The 22,667-nt window shown below is 41.6% G+C and overlaps 1 protein-coding gene across 3 annotated transcripts in view; it reads left to right on the forward strand.

Annotated features, from left to right (window-relative positions):
- LOC138748515 (circularly permutated Ras protein 1-like) overlaps positions 1-22,667 on the forward strand; it is a 74,237-nt gene that overhangs the window by 37,517 nt on the left and 14,053 nt on the right. For all 3 annotated transcript variants that reach the window (XM_069908853.1, XM_069908856.1, XM_069908855.1), the window contains 5 exons: positions 11,932-12,044; positions 12,493-12,604; positions 13,283-13,423; positions 14,527-14,620; positions 17,346-17,414. In XM_069908853.1, the coding sequence (XP_069764954.1) occupies positions 11,932-12,044; positions 12,493-12,604; positions 13,283-13,423; positions 14,527-14,620; positions 17,346-17,414 (529 nt within the window). The remainder of the gene's footprint in view (positions 1-11,931; positions 12,045-12,492; positions 12,605-13,282; positions 13,424-14,526; positions 14,621-17,345; positions 17,415-22,667) is intronic.

Genomic DNA, 22,667 nt, shown 5'->3' on the forward strand with positions numbered 1-22,667 from the left:
CATTGTACACTCTTCCCTGAAGTTGAGAGACCTGTACCTGCAGGACGGTTTGCATCTGAAATACAGGGGGACTTTGCAGAAAGGTTTGCTAATGCTGCTTCCTGGGGTGTTTAAACTGGATTTAGTTGAAGAGGAGTATATAAAAAACAAGAAAGAAATTAGGGGGGCAAAAAGAAAGTTGCTTTAGCAGACAGGATGAAGGAAACATCCTAAGGACTTCTACAGGTATATTACGAGCAGAAGGATAGTAAGGGGCAAAATTAGTCCTCAAAATTCAACGTGGTCAGTTAAGTATGGAGCCAAAAGAGATGAGGGAGATCTTAAATGGGTTTTTTTTGCATCAGTATTTACTCAAGAGACTGGCACGGAGTCTGTGAAAGTGAGGCAAACCAGCAGGAAAGTCATGGAACCTAAACAGAGAAAGAAGAGATGCTTGCTACTTTAAGGCAAATAAAGGTGGATAAATCCCCAGGGCCCGACAAGGTATTCCCTTGGACCTTGAGGGAGGCTAGGGTTGAAATTGCTGGGGCCTTGGCAGATGTACGTCCTTAGCCACAGGTGAGGATTGGAGGGTAGTTAATGTTGTTCCATTGTTTAAAAAAGGCTCCAAAAATAAATTGGGAAATTATAGGCCAGTGAGCCTGACGTCAGTGGAAGGTAAGTTAATGGAAGGCGTTCAAAGTGATTGTGTATGGATAGTCAGGGGCTGAATAGGGATAGTCAACATGGCTTTGAGCGTGGTGTGTTGTGTTTAACCAATCAGTGGATGTTGACTTCATGGACTTCCATAAGGCTTTTGACAAGATCGTCCCACCCCAGTGGGAGGTTAGTCAGGAAAGTTCCATCGCTTGGCGTCATTTGAGGTAGTAAATTAGATTAGACATTAACATTATGAGAGAAACCAGTGGGCAGTAGTGGATGATTGCTTCTCTGACTGGAGGCCTGCACCTAGTGGCCTCAAGGATCGGTGCTGGGTTCATTGTTGTTGGTCAGTGATCTGGGTGATGATTTAAATTGAATCAACATGTTTGAAGATGGGCACAAAAAGAATAGAGGTGTAGTGGACGGCGAGGAAGGTTTTCAAAGTTTGCAGAGGGACCTGGACCAGCTGGAAAAATGGGCTGCAAAATGCCAGATGGAATTTCATGCAGACAAGTGTGAGGTGTGGAACTTTGGAAGGACAAACCAGGGTCGGACATATAGTAGGGCACTGAGGAGTCAGTGAGTACTGAATATCAGAGATACTACCACAGCTGCAGAAAAGTGGGGAGGGATTGTCTACTGAGTCTATGTGGGTGGAAGGCAGGAACAGGAAGGGGGCAATGATCCTAATGGATGAATGTTATTGACCACCCTCCAATAGTAACAGAGACTTCGAGGAGTAGATTCTTGAAATAAGCAAAAATAATAAAGTTGTATCGATTGGTGATTTTAACTTTCCTAATATTGATTGGCACCATCTTAGACCGAAGGGTTTGGATGGAATGAAATTTGTTCGGTGTGTTCAGGAAGGTTTCCTGACACACTATGTAGATAGGTCAACTGGAGTCGAGGCTATACGTGACCTGGGTTTGGGAAATGAACCAGTTCAGGTGTCAGATTTCTCAGTGGAAGAATATTTCAGAGAAAGTGATCGCTATTCTCTCTCTCCTTTACACTGGAGAGGGGCAGGAATAGACAATTTGGGAAAACATTTCATTGGAGAAGGGGAAAATATGATGCTGTTGTGCAGGAACTTGGGAGCAGACGTACTCAAATGTGGCAAATGTTCCGAGAACATTTAACAAGTATATTCCACTGAGGCAGGTAAAAGCTGGTGTACAGAAAATCTCGTCAAGATGAAAAGAAAAGTTTACGAGAGGTTTAAAGATAGGAATTGATAGAGCTCTCAAGAATGACAAGAAAGACCTTAAGAAAGTACTTGGGTGAACTGGAAGGGGCCGTGAGAAGGCCATAGCAAGCAGTATTATGGTGTTGTACAAGTACGTTAAGACAAGAGGATGAGGAGAGGAGTCACGTGATGGAGTAGTGGCCAGTCGGGGAACTCCAGCCCTCTCCGGAAAAGTTTAAAAAAAAACACACAAAACACAAAGGCACAAACATAAAAATTAAAATAAAGTGAAAGTAAAGGTGGGAAGAAAATGGCAGCGAAGAAAGAAATGTCGAAAGCAACGGGAAGAAGAGAAGAAGAAAGAACGTCGGAAGAAGAAGGTGAAGGCCTTACCTGTCCGAGGAGGCCCGCCGCGGAGAGAGAAGCCCGCTCCCTAAGGTCAGTTGAAGTCCTGAGCTCGGAACTACAAAAATGGCTTGCGGAGCCAAGTAAAAGTGTGCAACCACACATGCGCGACTCCTCGCGCATGCGCGATGCGCATGAAAAAAAAACACTGACGGGAGGGGGGACCAGCTGAGGAGTCGATCTCCACAGCTGAGAATGACAGCTACAACACAACAACAGGAAGAGAACAAAGAAAACAACGAGAACAAGAAAGAAGAGAGTAAAAAGAAAACAAGGAAACAACAGATGACCAACACAGAGGAAGAAGAAGAAGAAGAACATAGAGAAATGGAAGAAGAAGGGAAAGGCAAGACAATGGATATATTTTTTTTAAAGAATATATGGAATCAGTAAAAGAATGGCAATCACAAGAATTTAGTGAAATAAAAAGAAGAATTAAAAGTACAGAAGAAAAAATGAATAGATTAGAGATGGTCATGTCGGATATAGGAAAAAGAGTGGACAAGGTGGGAGAACAAGAAACAGCTGTAGAAATGGAAGTAGAGGACTTAAAAAAGAAATTAGAAGAATCTAATAAAAAAGTTATAGAGACACAAGAGCTGTTAGCTCAGAAGATAGATATAATGGAAAATTATAATAGAAGAAATAATATAAAGATAGTGGGCCTTAAGGAAGATGAAGAAGGCAAGAATATGAGAGAATTTATAAAAGATTGGATCCCCAGGGTCCTAGGAAGATCAGAATTACAGGAAGAAATGGAAATAGAAAGGGCACATAAAACATGAGCCCCGAAACCACAGCCACAACAAAAACCAAGATCCATTTTAGTAAAATTCTTAAGATATACAACAAGAGAAAATATATTGGAGAAAGCAATGAAGAAAATAAGAGAAGACAAAAAGCCACTGGAATACAAAGGTCAAAAAAAAATTTTTCTACCCAGACATAAGTTTTGAACTCCTGAAGAAGAGAAAGGAGTTTAATACAGCAAAAGCAATCCTATGGAAAAAAGGATATAAATTTATGCTAAAGTACCCAGCGGTACTTAAAATAGTTATTCCAGGGCAGCAAAACAGACTATTCTTGGATCCGGAGGAAGCACGAAAATTTGCAGAATTACAAAACAGACAGAGAGATGAAGACATGTAACGAGAGTAAAAATGACCACGAACTATATGTATGTGTGTGTATATATTCTCTTTGGCTTGGCTTCGCGGACGAAGATTTATGGAGGGGGTAAATGTCCACGTCAGCTGCAGGCTCGTTTGTGGCTGACAAGTCCGATGCGGGACAGGCAGACACAGTTGCAGCGGTTGCAGGGGAAAATTTGTTGGTTGGGGTTGGGTGTTGGGTTTTTCCTCCTTTGCCTTTTGTCAGTGAGGTGGGCTCTGCGGTCTTCTTCAAAGGAGGTTGCTGCCCGCCGAACTGTGAGGCGCCAAGATGCACGGTTTGAGGCAATATCAGCCCACTGGCGGTGGTCAATGTGGCAGGCACCAAGAGATTTCTTTAGGCAGTCCTTGTACCTTTTCTTTGGTGCACCTCTGTCACAGTGGCCAGTAGAGAGCTCGCCATATAACACGATCTTGGGAAGGCGATGGTCCTCCATTCTGGAGAATAGACCCACCCAGCGCAGCTGGATCTTCAGCAGCGTGGACTCGATGCTGTCAACCTCTGCCATCTCGAGTACTTCGATGTTAGGGATGAAAGCACTCCAGTGAATGTTGAGGATGGAGTGGAGACAACGCTGGTGGAAGCGTTCTAGGAGCCGTAGGTGATGCTGGTAGAGGACCCATGATTCGGAGCCGAACAGGAGTGTGGGTATGACAACGGCTCTGTATACGCTTGTCTTTGTGAGGTTTCTCAGTTGGTTGTTTTTACAGACTCTTTTGTGTAGTCTTCCAAAGGCGCTATTTGCCTTGGCGAGTCTGTTGTCTACCTCGTTGTCGATCCTTGCATCTGATGAAATGGTGCAGCCGAGATAGGTAAACTGGTTGACCGTTTTGAGTTTTGTGTGCCCGATGGAGATGTGGGGGGGCTGGTAGTCATGGTGGGAAGCTGGCTGATGGAGGACCTCAGTTTTCTTCAGGCTGACTTCCAGGCCAAACATTTTGGCAGTTTCCGCAAAACAGGACGTCAAGCATATATATGTGTGTACATGAGTATATCCGTATTTAAAGGAAAATATATAAAGTATAGATAAGAATTAATAAGGGAAAGAAAGGGAAGAGAGGAAGTAAGGAGGGAATTAAGAGAGTGACCTTTGTTATATATGAAAATTAAAATCTTTTCTGTGGGGGGCTGGGTGGGGAGAAGTTACAGTCACTGCGAAATCAGTTGACGCTTGCGAGTGAATTCGCAAATCCAAATGGAGAGGGGAGATGTGATCGCCCGACAAGGGATAAAGGGCAACTCAGGAAGGGGAGGGGATAGTGGGGTTAAAGAAATTTTAGATAGGAGAATAAGGGAAATGTTTGATGTTTTAGAAATGTTGTCTTATAAAGTGTTCAAAACAAGAAAGCAGAAATGGATAAGAAGGAAAGGTGATGATGAGGAAACGGAAAGGAAAGATAAACAAAGTATGAAATGGCTACGTTGAACTATATGACTTTAAATATTAACGGAATACATAACCAAATCAAAAGGAAGAAACTGCTAAATTTACTGAAAAAAGAAAAAATTGATATAGCATTCGTGCAAGAGACACATTTAACTGAAATGGAGCACAAGAAATTAAAGAGAGATTGGGTAGGACATGTAACAGCAGCGTCATATAATTCAAAAGCAAGAGGAGTAGCTATATTAATCAGTAAAAATGTACCAATTAAAATAGAAGAGGAAATAATAGATCCAGCAGGGAGATATTTAATGATAAAATGTCAGATATATTCGGAGTTTTGGAATTTACTCAATGTATATTCACCTAACGAAGAAGATCAAAAATTTATGCAAGATACTTTTTTGAAGATACCAGACACGCAGGGGAACATACTAATAGGAGGGGATTTCAACCTTAATTTGGATTCAAACATGGATAAAACTGGGAAAAAAATTAACAGAAAGAACAAAGTAACCAAATTTATAATTAAATCGATGGAAGAAATGCAACTTTTGGATATATGGAGGAAACAACACCCAAAGGAAAAGGAATATTCATATTATTCGGGTAGACATAAAACATACTCAAAAATAGACCTATTCCTGTTATCAGCTCACATGCAAGACAGAGTAAGAAAAACAGAATATAAAGCTAGAATATTATCGGACCACTCACCCCTGATATTGACAATAGAGTTAGAGGACATCCCTCCAAGAATGTATAGATGGAGATTAAACTCTATGCTACTTAAAAGGCAGGATTTTAGAGAATTAATTGAACGACAAATTAAAATTTACTTTGAAATAAATACGGAATCAGTGAAAGATAAGTTTAAACTATGGGATGCAATGAAAGCGTTCATCAGAGGGCAAATAATAAGTTATGTAACCAAGATGAAGAAGGACTACAATCAGGAAACAGAGCAGTTGGAAAGGGAAATAGCAAATATAGAAAAAGAATTAGCAATGAAGGAAGATACAACTAAAAGAAGAGAATTGGCAGATAAAAAAATAAAATATGAAACACTACAAACATATAAGGTGGAGAAGAACATAATGAAGGTGGAGAAGAACATATGAACTAGGAGGAAAAACGCACAAAATTCTAGAATGGCAGCTTAAGACAGAACAAACTAAGAGAATGGTATTGGCATCAAGGAAAAAAGACAAACCACTAGCAGAATTGATAAGAATAGATAATATAAAAGGAATAAAAATAAAAGACAAGGAATATAAAATCAGTCCATTTGCGGATGATGTTATAGTGTACTTAACAGAACCAGAACTATCAATAAAAGAATTATATAAGAAATTGAAGGAATATGGAGAAGTGTCGGGTTACAAGATAAACGTAAATAAAAGTGAAGCAATGCCTATGAATAATGCGGATTTCTCAAAATTTAAGAAGGAATCTCCATTTAGATGGCAAATGCAGGCAATAAGATACCTAGGTGTACAAATAAACAAAAATCTCGGCCAACTATATAAACTCAATTATTATCCACTAATGAAAAAAATTACAGGACGATTTAGAGCATTGGAAAGATTTACCACTAACACTAATAGGAAGGATAAACTGTATTAAAATGAACATTTTTCCAAGGATATTATACTTATTTCAGGCATTGCCAATACAACTGACAGAGAAATTCTTCAAGGAGTTAAAGAAAATAATAAGGAAATTTTTATGGAGAGGGGGGAAACCGAGGATAGCACTAGATAAATTAACAGAATGGTATAAACAAGGAGGCTTACAACTGCCAAACTTTAAAAATTATTATAGAGCCACACAATTAAGATACCTATCAGATTTTTATCAAACAAGGGAAAAACCAGACTGGACGAGATTAGAATTAGATAAAATAGGGGAAAAGATACCTGAACACATATTATATAAATGGGATGAAAAATTGGTACAACATAGAAGTTCTCCAGTATTACATCATCTCCTCAATATTTGGAAGAAGATTCATGTAGAAAGAAATAAAACAAATTATCAATTACCAAAACTAATATTGACGCAAAACAAGTTACTCCCTTTGACAATAGATAACCTTTCCTTTAGAGAATGGGAAAAAAAAGGGATTAAAAGAATAGAAAATTGTTTTTCAGGAAATAGATTCTTATCCTTTGAACAAATGAAAGATAAGTACAATATAACTCAAGATACAGCGCTGGCATATTATCAATTGAGATCTTACTTGAAGGATAAATTAGGAAGCAGTTTGAGTTTGCCAGAGGCAAGTAACCTTGAATATGTGATTACAGATACAATGATAATCAAAAGATTTATAACAAATATGTATATTAAACTGCAAGAAAAGGAGAATGAGGAAACAAATGGTAAAACTAAACAAAAATGGGAACAAGATTTAAATATAAAGATAAAAAAGGAAACATGGGAGAAATTATGTTCTGGAACGATGAGAAATACAATAAATACGAGGCTACGTATGATACAATATAACTGGTTACACAGGCTATACATTACACCTCAAAAGTTAAATAAATGGGACCCAACAGTATCTGATAGATGTTTTCGATGTAAAAAAGAAATGGGAACAACAATTCATGCAATCTGGACATGTGAGAAAGTAAAAAAATTTTGGGAAGATCTAAATCAGATATTAAACAAAATAACAGAAAACAATATACCAAAGAATCCAGAGATTTACCTCCTAAGTAACATAAAAAACAAAGAATTTGGAATTGATTTGGAGGATGCACAAAAAAGATTTGTTAAGATAGCTCTAGCCGTAGCAAAAAAATGTATTATGTCAACCTAGAAATTGGAAGATAATTTGAAAATACAACAATGGTATATAGAAATGAACAAATGTATTCCATTGGAAAAAATAACATATAGTTTAAGAAATAATATTGAAATATTCGAACAAATATGGGAGCCTTACATTAAATACAATAGCGAAAACCTACTGGGGACAATCATTACCTAAGTTGATGGAAGGAGAAGGAAAGAAAAGAATGGACTCAGTAGAATTTCTGGTGTATTTTTGTTGAGTGACAACATTGTCTGACTGATTTAATGTATCCTAGATTGTATACCTTAAATGGACGGGAGGGGGGGGTGGGGGGGGTGGGTTGGGAGGAGGGAGGGGGGGGAGAAAATGTCACTGTATATGTGTGAAAAGGAAAAAGTGTGTATCATGGCTAATGTGATTTATGGTGTGAAAAATAAAAATTTTCAAAAAAAAAGAAATTAAAAAAAAAGGAAAAAAGACAAACAAATTACATATAATCCAACGGAGATTAATGAAAAGTTTAGAGAATTGTACGAACAATTATACCAAACTGAAAACGAAGGGAAAGAAGACAAAATAGATGAATTTTTAACTAAAATTGAATTCCCAAAATTACAAATAGAGGAACAAAATAAATTAACAGAACCATTTGAAATAGTAGAAATACAAGAGATAATAAAAAAACTACCAAATAATAAAACACCAGGAGAGGATGGATTCCCAATAGAATTCTATAAAACATTTAAAGATTTATTAATTCCTCCCCTCCTGGATGTAATCAACCAGATTGATAAAACACAAAGCTTACCAGATTCATGCAAAACAGCAATAATTACAGCAATACCAAAGACAGGGAAAGATCCACTCGCACCAGCGTCATATAGACCAATATCTTTACTTAACACAGATTATAAGATAATAGTTAAACTATTAGCAAACAGATTAGCCAACTATGTACCAAAAATAGTAAATCTAGACCAAACTGGATTTATTTAAAAAAGACGAACAACAGACAATATTTGTAAATTTATTAACTTAATTCATGCAGTAGAAGGAAATAAAGCTCCAACAGTAGCAGTTGCTTTAGATGCAGAGAAGGCCTTTGACAGAGTAGAATGGAATTATTTATTCAAAGTACTACAAAAATTCAGTTTACCAGAGAAATATATTAATTGGATTAAAGCATTATATAAGGGGCCATTGGCGAAAGTGACAGTAAATGGATATATATCAAAGCAATTTAACTTAAGCAGATCAACAAGGCAGGGATGCCCACTATCGCCCTTATTGTTCGCGTTAGCTATAGAACCACTAGCAGAATTGATAAGAACAGAAAATAAAATAAAAGGGATAAAAATAAAAGACAAGGAATATAAAATCAGTTTATTTGCAGATGACGTTATAGTATACTTAACAGAGCCAGAAATATCAATAAAAGAATTACATAAGAAATTGAAGGAATATGTAGAAGTGTCGGGATACAAGATTAACGCAAATAAAAGTGAAGCAAGGCGAATGAATAATGCGGATTTCTCAAAATTTAAGAAAGAATCACCATTCAGATGGCAAATGCAAGCAATACGATACCTAGGTATACAAATAAATAAAAACCCTCGACCATCTATATAAACTTAATTATTATCCACTAATGAAAAAATTACAGGACGATTTGGAGCATTGGAAAGACTTACAACTAACACTAATAGGAAGGATAAACTGTATTAAAATGAACATTTTCCCAAGGATACAATACCTATTTCAGGCATTGCCAATACATTTGACGGAGAAATTCTTCAAGGAGTTAAAGAAAATAATAAGGAAATTTTTATGGAAAGGGGGGAAACTAAGGATAGCACTAGATAAATTAACAGAATGGTATAAACAAGGAGGCTTACAACTGCCAAACTTTAAAAATTATTATAGAGCCGCACAATTAAGATACCTATCAGATTTTTATCAAACAAGGGAAAAGCCAGATTGGACTAGATTAGAACTAGATAAAATAGGGGAGAAGATACCTGAACATATATTATATAAATGGGATGAAAAATTGGTACAACGTAGGAATTCTCCAGTATTACATCATCTGCTCAATATTTGGAAGAAGATTCATGTAGAAAGGAATAAAACAAATTACCAATTACTAAAACTAATACTGACGCAAAATCAGCTAATCCCTTTTACAATAGATAACCTTTCCTTTAGAGAATGGGAGAAAAAAGGGATCAAAAGTATAGAAAATTGCTTTTCAGGAAATAAATTATTATCCTTTGAACAAATGAAGGATAAATATTATATAGCTCACGATACAGTGTTGGCATACTACCAACTGAAATCCTACTTGAAGGATAAATTGGGAAGCAGTCTGAGGTTACCAGAGGGAAGTAATTTTGAATATGTGATTACAGACACAATGATAATCAAAAAATTTATAACAAATATGTATATTAAACTGCAAGAAAAGGAGAATGAGGAAACAAATGGTAAAACTAAACAAAAATGGGAACAAGATTTAAACATAAAGATAAAGAAGGAAACATGGGAGAAGCTATGCTCTGGAACTATAAATACAATAAACACGAGGTTACGTATGATACAATATAACTGGATACACAGGCTATACATTACACCTCAAAAGTTAAATAAATGGGACCCAACAGTATCTGACAGATGTTTTCGCTGTAAAAAGGAAATGGGAACAACAATTCATGCAATCTGGACATGTGAGAAAGTGAAAAAATTTTGGGAAGATCTAAACCAGACGTTAAATAAAATCACAAAAAGCAATATACCAAAAAACCCAGAGATCTTCCTCCTAAGTAACATAAAAAACAAAGAATTTGGACTTGATTTGGATGGAGCACAAAAAAGATTTGTTAGGATAACCCTTGCTGTAGCAAAAAAATGTATTATGTCAGCCTGGAAATTAGAAGATAACTTGAGAATACAACAATGGTATATAGAAATGAATAAATGTATTCCATTAGAAAAAATAACATAATTTAAGAAATAATATTACAATATTTGAACAAATATGGGAGCCATACATGAAACACAATAGAGAAAACCTACCGGGGACATCTACCACCTAAAATGACAGAAGGAGAAGAGAATGAAAAGAATTGATTCAGTGGAATTTCTTGTTTATTTTTATTGAGTGACAACATTGTTTGACGGGTTTAATTTATCTTAGATTCTGAACTTTAAATGAATGGGAGGGGAGGTAGGGAGGGTGGGATGGGAAGAGGGAGGGGGGGAGAAAACGACACTATATATTTGAAAAGAAAAATGTATGTATCTTGATCAATGTGGTTTATAGTGTGAAAAATAAAAAATAAAAAAAAAGACAAGAGGATGAGTTGTGTGAGAATTGGACCCATCTGGGGTGATGGTGGAAAGGAGGTCCCCAATTAATACTTTATTTCAGTATTCACCAGAGGAAAGGACCTTGACGATTGTGAGGATGACTTAAAGCAAACTGAGCATTTTAACTTGAAGAAAGAGGATGTTTTAAAATTTACGTTTAGACATTCAGAATGGTAATAGCCCCTCCTGCCCCACATGCCATTGCTGCCCTAATACTCCAATTAACCCAGTGGTTCTCAACCTTTTTCTTCCCACTCACATCCCACTTTAAGTAAACTCTCTGCCATCGGGGCTCTGTGATTAGAAAGGGGTTGCTTAAGGTGGGATGTGTGTGGGAAGGGAAGGTTAAGAATCACTGCTCTAGACCTGACTGTTAATGAAATATTTTGCATGAGAAAAATTGTCATTGCCCCATTTCCTTTGGAGTTCTGAAACCATGCACTTAACGAGTCAGTTAGGTACGATTAAAATAGTGGTTTTCAAACTTTTTCTTTCCACCCACTTCCCACCTTAAGCAATCCCTTACTAATCACAGAGCACCGATGGCATAGGGATTACTGAAAGTGGTTTGTGAGTGGAAATAAAAAGGTTGAGAACCACTGAATTAACCTTTATGTTTTAATTCTTATACCTTCCATAAATTCACTGTTTCCGAGGGAGGTGAATCCACTGAATTCTCTTCCCCTGAGGGAGGTGAATCCCTCTTTGCCCCCAAAGGAGGGGAATCCACGGAATTCTCTGCCCCTGAGGGAGGGGAATCTGTAAAATTCTCCACCCCTGAGGAACAGGAAGGCCAGATCATTTGAGATATTTCAAGTGGTGATAGATAAATATTTGCAAGATTGAGGATGAGGAGGGCTGGTCAGATCGGTCCTGGTCATATGAAATAGTGAGGTAAGCTCGAGGAGCCAAGTGGCCTCCACTTGGTCCAGTCACCTTCTGTGAGTGAGGTTAACTTCATTTTTCTTGAAGGTATTTCAAATATGAAGACAACATCAGCCATAAATCTGTGAAACAGATTGGAAATGTGGTCAAGGACATGACGATCACCTTTGAGTTTGGGATCAAGGACATGGAGCGAGAAGGTAAGTGACATGAGAAGATCGGAATGGAGAGCAGGAGTCACTGATCTGCCCATCGAGCCTGCTACGTTGTTCAGTGAGATCGCAGCCAATCTGCTCATGGACATATCCACCATCCCACCCTGGTCCCCACAACCTTGAATTCCACAATATCTCAAAAATCTATACATTTGTGTTGGGATCTGCTGCTGTCCCAGTACAGGACCCTGCATTGGGACCTGGTGCTAAGCAGACTGGGGTTTTCACAGATATGGTCAGTGATGAGAGACAGTGATCTAACACCCACTGTGGCCCAGTTTTGCACGTTAACACATTGGATGCTTATTAGTTATCTAATCAGCGAGTAAAATCTGAGCAGCTGTCATTTAAACTTGAATGAGAACAGAAAGCAGTATAGTGTAACCACATCCATGTTTTCAGACCTGTTCTTGTGCTCCTTCCTGTTCTCCAGAACTTCGGAAGAAAGCTCTGCTCCCCTTTCAACTTCAGATTGCCTTCCAGTTACGGGATGGTCGCTGTGTCAACAGGATCGTTACTCAGCAGAGGCCAACGACTGACCACAGGTAAATGGGGTTGAACACCTGTACCAGGCTCTGGTGTAGAAGAAACAGAGCTTCCATTCTGCTCTTCACTCTGCTCTTTCCTTCCCCACATCCAGAGTCTCCTTCAACAGCCTTGGTGCATACTTCACATCAACTTCCCCACCCCTCTCCAGTCTGAGGTCACTGATTGGGAATCCCCCTGCTCTGGTCCAAGGTCATGGACCAGGACCCCCCCTGCTCCAGTCCCAGGTCACTAGGTGGCGACCCCCCCCCCCCCCCGATGTCAGGTCATTGACCGGGATCACCCCTGCTCCAATGTCAGGTCATGGACTGGGGATCCCCTGCACTGGTCCTGGTGGTCATCTCTCTGATGGGGAATTGGACATTGGAGGGAGGGGGGAATCTCTCTGATAGGGAACATGACAGAGGGGAGCGTGGGTCCTCTAGGGTACAAGACAGTGGGGAGCATGGGTCAGTGGGTTATGTCTCTGGGGAGCGTGACAGTGGGGGGGGGAAACTGTTTTGGTTGGCGATTTGTGCATGAAACATGGCGAATCATTGGAGAGGGAAACTGGACCACGTGTTCCAACTCCTCCTCTTCCATAATCCTTACCACTACTGGCCCACCAGGCTGTATATTCAGCTCTTAGAATACTCCATCAATGCTGTGTGGCCAAATACTGCTCTTTTTGTTTCCAGTGCCATTGTGAAGGAGAACATTAACCTCAGTGTTCTACAGATTCACGCTGCACAAACCAGTGCTCGCTTAGCGATGGAAGGCAAGATGCAGGATGCTCAGGAGACTGCCCTCTCCCAGAAAGAACTCATAGAAGATGTGCTGTAAGTACATAATTCTTATCTGTCGCAATTCCCAACATATCTGATTGCCCGACTGTTTCCGGGACAATTCCCAGCACATCTGGCTGCCCAACTGTTCCTGGGACAGTTCCCAACATATCTGTCTGTCCATCTGTCCCCAGGACAATTTGCAACACATCTGACTGTCTGTCTATTCCCGGGACAATTCTTCACACATCTGGCTGCCCAACTGTTCTGGGGACGTGCCCACCCATCTGGCTGTTGGCCTCTTCCTGCTACCTTCAAATCTGGCTGCCAGACTGCTCCCAGGACAGGTCTCTACGCATCTGGCTGCCAACAATAACTGGGTCAATTTTCAACACATCTGGCTGCTGGACTGTAATTGAGACAGGTCCCAACACATCTGGTAGTCTGACTGTTTCCGGGGTAATTCCCAACACATCTGGCTGCTGGACTCTACCACAGACTCACCATCTTCCCTGCGAAGAAGGTGGCCCTTGGGTCTCCCTTAAATCTCTGTCCTGAAACCTATGCCTCTAGTTTTAGAGTCCCCGTCCCAGGAAGTAGACTGTCCATCCACATTATCTACACCCTTCCTGGGAAACAGTCCCAGCCTGCCCTGTCCTGTGTGAAATCTACAGATGCTGGGGTCTATTGGAGTGTACAAAAGTGCTGGTGAAACTCAGCAGGACTCCTGAGGAAGGGCTCAGGGCCGAAATTTCGACTGTCTTTTCTCCTTGTGACTACTGCCTGACCTGCTGAGTTTCTCCAACACTTTTGTGCAGGACCCCAACATCTGCAGACTTCTCTTTTACCTGAGAACATGAGCCAACTGCTAATATCGGGGAGGTGCCTGCGAACATCACGGGGCTGTAGAAGAGGAGCTGGATGTGTGTTTATGAGAACAGGAAAAGCTGCTAGTGTTATTGCTTGGGACTTGTGAGTGCATGTGCGAACCCCCCCCCCCCCTCCCCACAACACTCGGAAACGACAGACCATTCAGAGTTATCCGACGATCCACGGGTAATTCAGAGTAATCCTGGGAATTACATTCCCTGACAATCCACATACGTTTCAGAGCGGTCCCAGGATAAGTTCACTTCAACATCTCTACTTTTACATAGATCGAGAAGGAATGATGTGGAGCAGGAGGCTATCTATGAAAGCTGGATGCAGTCCATGAGCCCAATTTATGGAGGTTTCAGTCACTGCAAGCAGGTAATCAGACCCAGTTATTGGTCCTGCTCTGCAGGTTGTCTGCTGTGTTAACCAAACCAATCTTCAGTTTCTCACAGCAGGGAGGTTGTTGGATTTCAGATTTATTGCCAGAGTACATACATGACATTGTTTTACCTGTGGACCAGGCAGAATTACCACTTATTGGCAGTGCACAAAAAAACTGTACACAGTGTATGCAGGTAAACAAATAAATGTAAAAAACTGACTGTGCAATAAAGTGCAAAACTAAGTGTCTTTAAACGGGCCCCTGATTGAGTTTGTCGTTGAGGAGTCTGATGGTGGAGGGGAAGCAGCTGTTTCTGAACCTGGAAAAACCGTACCTAGCGTAAACATGTAAACAAACCGAGAAATGTAAACAGATAACAAATATAAACAAACTGACTGTGCAGTACAGAGAGGATTTAAAAAATCAATTACGTACACAAGTCAGAGTCTATAAATGAGCCCCTGATTGAGTTTGTCGTTGAGGAGTCTGATGGTGGAGGGGGAGCAGCTGTTCCTGAACCTGGTGGGTGCGAGTCTTGTGGCACCGATACCTCTTTCCTGATGGCAGCAGCGAGAACGGAGTGTGTGTTTCTTACTGACCACCATGTAGCACACGCTGTACTGAAAAATCTTACTGATTAATCTTCACCGGGAGAGGCAGAGATTGATCTGGGTTAGCAGCACAGATTTGTTGGTGGGACATCCCGTCTGAATAATTTTGGTCGAGTGTTTTGAAGAAATAAAATACATCACTAAGGGTGTGGCAGTTGATGTGGTTAACATGGACTTCAGAGGCCTTTGACCAGATTCTACGTAGACAACAGAGGGTGGAGGGTGGCTCCTGTGCTTGGAAGCCTGTGAGTAGTGTGTCACGTTGGGGACTGGTGCTGGAACTTTTCTGGTTTGTCTGACACATTAATTAACGGGATAGAAAGTAGTAAGTATGCAAATGATATTAAAATTAGTTATGGTGTGGGCAGTATCTAGAATACAGAGAAAGATGGAGTAGACTAAGAACGTAGAAGGTTGAGGGGATTTGATAGAGGTATTTAAAATTATGATTGGAACAGATAGAGTAGATGTGAATAGGCTCTTTCCCCTGATGTTAGGGGAGATTGGAACAAGGGTTTATAAGTTAAGGGTTAGGGGGCAAAACTTTAGAGGCTGTTTCTTCACTCAGAGAGCAGTGGCTGAGTGGAATGACCTTCCAGGAGAGGCAGGGTCAATTCTGTCATTTAAGAAGAGCTTAGATGAGTATATGGATGTGAGGGGGTTGGAGGGTTATGGGTGGAACTAGTGGAGTTTCACGTAGATCGGTGTTGGGGTTGGAGGGTTCTGGGCAGGGAGTGGGTAGGTGGAACTAGCGGAGTTTCACGTAATCGGTGCGGGGGTTGGAGGGTTATGGGCAGGGAGTGGGTAGGTGGAACTAGCGGAGTTTCACGTAGATTGGTGCGGGGGTTGGAGGGTTATGGGTGGAACTAGTGGAGTTTCACGTAGATTGGTGCAGGGGTTGGAGGCTTCTGGGCATGGAGTGGGTAGGTGATACTAGTTGGAGTTTCACATAGATCAGTGCGGACTAGAAGGGTGGTGATGGCCTGTTTCCGGACTGGAATTGTTATATGGTTACATGGTATTCAGGAGGTAAAATTGTAGGTTTCAAGCTAGTCAGTTAGATGGAACAGTGAGAGGTGATCAATTTTGAGAGACCTAGGAGAGTGTGCACCTTGAATGAGGTCCCTGAGGAACAGAGAGACTTTGGTGAAGTCATGTGGGTTCATGGCTTCAGTCAACCTGACCACAGACCATAAGCTCATGATGGTCATGGAACAACTTCAGAAACTATTGACTGAATACACAGGAAGGATGTGACTGTACAATAGGGGTGCAGTGGAGATTCAACAGCCTGGTGCCCGCAGTAATGCATTCGATTTTCCTTTAAGTTGAGGAAGCTGAGAGTTATGAGGGGGGCATGAGCAAGATGGGGGGGGGGGGGGAGGAGTGAGAGAATTGTTTATTATCACACGTACTGAGATAAGGTGATAAGCTTTGATTTATGTGCCATCCAAGCACTGTTGATACAGCGGGGGGGGGGGGGGGGGGGGTGTGACCAATCCTCCCCCACCCCCCATGATCCTTCAGGGCAGTGACCTTGAGGGGCAGGCTGTTCTGTCACTGACCTGATTTCATTCCTTTCTGCAGTCTGATTGTTGTTTGAGGTCCGGTCATTGATGGCGGGATCATCTGCACACTAGGACGTGGAGTTAGAGCAGTATGTGGCCACACAGAAATGAGCACATAGTGAGTATAAGGGCTGAGTACGCAGCCTTGTGAGCCAGTGGAGATGAAGGTTATCATGGTGGAGGTGAGGGAGCATGTTTACCCCACCTCCCCATTGGATAATGATATTATCAAGCATTTTCAGGCATTGAAGGTCAGAACCCAGATGAAGGACAATGAATCATATTCCCAGACCCCTCTGATAGCTGGAGCCCACGTACACCAATCAGACCAAGTTGCTCTTGCTGGCCCTGTGTAAGAGAGAGATGGGTGTGCACATTTTGTTTGTATTCAACACATTAAAATTCTCATTCCATGATGGTCAAAATAGGGGCTCTGGGCATCCACCTGTGAGAACTGGTTGAACACCTGCATCTGGTTGTGGTCTGAGCGCTGTGATGTGTGAAATGCAGGAAATAGACAAACCTTCCTCCTTTTTCAGGGCAAAGCAACAACAACACCCATATATGAAGCAGTGGGCACCAAAAGAGACAGCGATTCGGTGGTTAAGGTAAGGACTGAGGGCTGCTTCTTAACAGCCCAGTACAGAAGAACCTAGGACAAGGGGCCCAAGGACCAGCCAGTGTGTCGATGCCCAATTAAACTCAGTCCCTTCTGCCTGCATGTGATCTGCACCCCTTCCGTTCCCTGCAAATTCGCACCCCTTCCGTTCCCTGCACGTTCAGGGGATGATCTAGAAGCATCTAAAACACTGCCATGTATATAAAAATAACACTTTACCCTGACACCTCTGTCTTTCCTTAGGCCGGAATGATAGTATTTTAAAAAATATATTTGCAGCTCAAATGCAGATATTATTTACCAAGCATTTTATAGGCTGTTGAGAAATAGGTCAGGCTAATTGGCTCCTTGAGCCTTTCCTTCCTTCTTCAACAAGATCAGAGCTGAACTTCTCTGTGTTAACGTAATGTTCCTGCAATATTCTCCAACACCTGCTTCTGCTAATTCCCAGAAACGTGGTTATCAGTTGTGAATGCAACTGAGGATTCGGTCCTACAGCCTGGAGATTTCCAGGTTTCTCTTCGTTTTAGTCAGACAGGGCCTGCCCCTGATGTTGAGTTTGCGGTTCCTATCCTCGGATCCTGAGCTTCAAACTCTAAAAAAAATAATTAATTTAATGTTTCAACGAGTCACTTTCCAAACTGCTGGTCATTGAAGACATGCCTATTCACTTTTCCGTGTGCCACCCAGTGGTGAATCTTCACTGCACTCTTAATATTTATCTTTTTTAAGCTAAGATAGAGTTACACTGGGGTAGTGTCTAGGGTACGGAAGGCATGGCAAGTGCCCTGGGCACCACTTGAAAGGGGGGGTGCCACTGAGCCAGCACCAACCACCCTGCCAACACCCCACTCCCCCATTAGTGCTGTCACCACCCCTCTCCCTGGTTAGTGCTGCTGTTTTCCCCCACCCTGGTCACCCTTCTTTGTCCTCGTTCCTCATCCTGTCATTCACTCTCAACCTGTTGAACGTTAAAGTCAGCAGGGCAGCCCCCAAGGCCAGGAACGCGAGACCTTCTTGTCACCGTTTATTTTTGTCATATTGACCACTTCTGCCATGGGCGATATTTTGCCGTAGATATGCCACTGGTAACACAGCATTGTCGCTAAGCCATTCATCCCAACTTGCCCATGCCGACCAAATGTCCCACCCACACTGGTCGCACTCGCCATTAGCATCAGCGTCACCCGGCGCCCCTTTCAGTCAGAGAAAGAGAAGCAAAAGAGTCCCTTCAGAGTCACCAAGTGTCCGTGGAGTCACATCCTGCACTCCCACAGCATCTGCAGCCACACAGACCAGTCCAAACCATTGGCAACCCGAGCCCAGATCCAAACTTCTGACATGAAGAGGAAGCTTCCCAAAGGCCAACAGGAACCCTCCTTACCCTCAGTGTCCTCTCAAATCCTGGTTTCCAGCAACCAGTCTCCAGCAGCCCATCAAAGTGAGTCCTTTGACATCAAGTTGCCCGCAGCCTGTGTGTGGGTTCCTTGCCCGCAAGTCACCAGCAGCTTGCTGCGTGTTTCCTTCAGCCGCAGAGCCCCTGACTGCTCTGCCACCGTGGTCACCGTCCTTGGGGTCGTCTCTTCTGCTTTTCCTTCTCAACGGGGTGCGTTCTTCCCTTTACTGGTGCCCTGGGCCAGTCCATTGCACGCCCCCCAGAATGTGCAACCACCCCCTTGTGGCCACTTTTGCCATCTTGATCCCTGACCCAAGTGGTCTCAGGATGTTAACTAAAACACTGTCAGCTCCCTTAACAGGGCGTTTAAAGTCTGCAGGAAGCTGTCAGCAGTTGGACAGGGGTGTGCTGTGTCTCCGCTCCCGCTCTCCCCCCCCCCCCACCAGGACGGCACCAGTGGCAAAGCTGCCATTACAACAGCACCCCCAATTTTTAAAAGTCCTACCAAAGTGCAACATCTCACACTTGTCCCCATTAAATTCATTCGCCTTTTAACTGCTTATTTTTCCAACCAGTCCAGATCATACTGCAAGCTTTGAAACCATTCCTCGCTGCCCACTTCACCTCCAATCCTAATGTCACCTGCAAACCTTTTGATCCAATTTACTACATTATCATCCAGATTTGTTGGCATAGATGACAAACTTAGACCAACTCCTGACATGCCCCACTAGTCACAGGTCTCCTTTGTTCATCCTTCCTAAGGGTCAAATACCCTGGAATAATTAGTTCTGAACTTTGCCATGCCTACCCACAGCTGCATTACTTTGTAGACCTTTCCAACAGTAAGGAAAGTTCTGAGGGATTGGATTTCTGTTCACTTGGAAAGGCAGGGACTTTCCGAATAGAATTCTATAAAACATTTAAAGATTTATTAATTCCTCTCCTTCTGGAAGTAATCAACCAGATTGATAAAACACAAAGCTTACCAGATTCATGCAAAACAGCAATAATTACAGTAATACCAAAGACAGGGAAAGATCCACTCGCACCAGCGTCATATAGACCAATATCTTTACTTAACACAGATTATAAGATAATATCTAAACAATTAGCAAACAGATTAGCCGACTATGTACCAAAAATAGTAAATCTAGACCAAACTGGATTTATTAAAAAAAGACGAACAACAGACAATATTTGTAAATTTATTAACTTAATTCATGCAGTAGAAGGAAATAAAGCTCCAACAGTAGCGGTTGCTTTAGACGCAGAGAAGGCCTTTGACAGAGTAGAATGGAATTATTTATTCAAAGTACTACAAAAATTCAGTTTACCAGAGAAATATATTAATTGGATTAAAGCATTATATAAAGGGCCATTGGCGAAAGTGACAGTAAATGGATATATATCAAAACAATTTAACTTAAGCGGATCAACAAGGCAGGGATGCCCACTATTGCCCTTATTGTTCGTGTTAGCCATAGAACCACTAGCAGAACTGATAAGAACAGAAAATAAAATAAAAGGGATAAAAATAAAAGACAAGGAATATAAAATCAGTTTATTTTCAGATGACGTTATAGTATACTTAACAGAACCAGAAATATCAATAAAAGAATTACATAAGAAATTGAAGGAATATGGAAAAGTGTCGGGATACAAGATTAACGCAAATAAAAGTGAAGCAATGCCAATGAATAATGCGGATTTCTCAAAATTTAGAATGCAAGCAATACGATACCTAGGTATACAAATAAATAAAAACCTCGGCCATCTATTTAAACTTAATTATTATCCACTAATGAAAAAAATTACAGGATGACTTAGAGCATTGGAATGACTTACCACTAACACTAATAGGAAGGATAAACTGTATTAAAATGAACATTTTCCCAAGGATACAATACCTATTTCAGGCATTGCCAATACACTTAACGGAGAAATTCTTCAAGGAGTTAAAGAAAATAATAAGGAAATTTTTATGGAAAAGGGGAAACCGAGGATAGCATTAGATAAATTAACAGAATGGTATAAACAAGGAGGCTTACAACTGCCAAACTTTAAAAATTATTATAGAGCCACACAATTAAGATACCTATCAGATTTTTATCAAACAAGGGAAAAACCAGATTGGACTAGATTAGAACTAGATAAAATAGGGGAGAAGATACCCGAACATATATTATATAAATGGGATGAAAAATTGGTACAACGTAGGAATTCTCCAGCATTACATCATCTGCTCAATATTTGGAAGAAGATTCATGTAGAAAGGAATAAAACAAATCACCAACTATCAAAACTAATACTGACGCAAAATCAGCTAATCCCTTTTTACAATAGATAACCTTTCCTTTAGAGAATGGGAGAAAAAAGGGATCAAAAGAATAGAAAATTGCTTTTCAGGAAATAAATTATTATCCTTTGAACAAATGAAGGATAAATATATAACTCACGATCTTCTTTCTTCTTTCTTCTTTGGCTTGGCTTAGCAGACGAAGATTTATGGAGGGGGTAAATGTCCACGTAGCTGCAGGCTCGTTTGTGGCTGACAAGTCCGATACGGGACAGGCAGACACGGTTGCAGCAGTTGCAGGGGAAAATTGATTGGTTGGGGTTGGGTGTTGGGTTTTTCCTCCTTTGTCTTTTGTCGGTGAGGTGGGCTCTGCGGTCTTCTTCAAAGGAGGTTGCTGCCCGCCGAACTGTGAGGCGCCAAGATGCACGGTTTGAGGCGATATCAGCCCACTGGCGGTGGTCAATGTGGCAGGCACCAAGAGATTTCTTTAGGCAGTCCTTGTACCTCTTCTTTGGTGCACCTCTGTCTCGGTGGCCAGTGGAGAGCTCGCCATATAACACGATCTTGGGAAGGCGATGGTCCTCCATTCTGGAGATGTGACCTACCCAGTGCAGTTGGATCTTCAGCAGCGTGGATTCGATGCTGTTGGCCTCTGCCATCTCGAGTACTTCGATGTTGGAGATGAAGTCGCTCCAATGAATGTTGAGGATGGAGCGGAGACAACGCTGGTGAAAGCGTTCTAGGAGCCGTAGGTGATGCCGGTAGAGGACCCATGATTCGGAGCTGAACAGGAGTGTGGGTATGACAACGGCTCTGTATACGCTTATCTTTGTGTGGTTTTTCAGTTGGTTGTTTTTCCAGACTCTTTTGTTTAGTCTTCCAAAGGCGCTATTTGCCTTGGCGAGTCTGTTGTCTATCTCGTTGTCGATCCTTACAACTGATGAAATGGTGCAGCCGAGATAGGTAAACTGGTTGACCGTTTTGAGTTTTGTGTGCCCGATGGAGATGTGGGGGGGGCTGGTAGTCATGGTGGGAAGCTGGCTGATGGAGGACCTCAGTTTTCTTCAGGCTGACTTCCAAGCCAAACATTTTGGCAGTTTTCGCAAAACAGGACGTCAAGCGCTGAAGAGCTGGCTCTGAATGGGCAACTAAAGCGGCATCGTCTGCAAAGAGTAGTTCACGGACTAGTTGCTCTTGTGTCTTGGTGTGAGCTTGCAGGCGCCTCAGATTGAAGAGACTGCCATCCGTGCGGTACCGAATGTAAACAGCGTCTTCATTGTTGAGGTCTTTCATGGCTTGGTTAAGCATCATGCTGAAGAAGATTGAAAAGAGGGTTGGTGCGAGAACGCAGCCTTGCTTCATGCCATTGTTAATGGAGAAGGGTTCAGAGAGCTCATTGCTGTATCTGACCCGACCTTGTTGGTTTTCGTGCAGTTGGATAACCATGTTGAGGAACTTTGGGGGGCATCCGATGCGCTCTAGTATTTGCCAAAGCCCTTTCCTGCTCACGGTGTCGAAGGCTTTGGTGAGGTCAACAAAGGTGATGT

The sequence above is a fragment of the Narcine bancroftii genome, chromosome 13 (genome assembly GCF_036971445.1).
Source record: "Narcine bancroftii isolate sNarBan1 chromosome 13, sNarBan1.hap1, whole genome shotgun sequence".
Taxonomy (NCBI): domain Eukaryota; kingdom Metazoa; phylum Chordata; class Chondrichthyes; order Torpediniformes; family Narcinidae; genus Narcine; species Narcine bancroftii.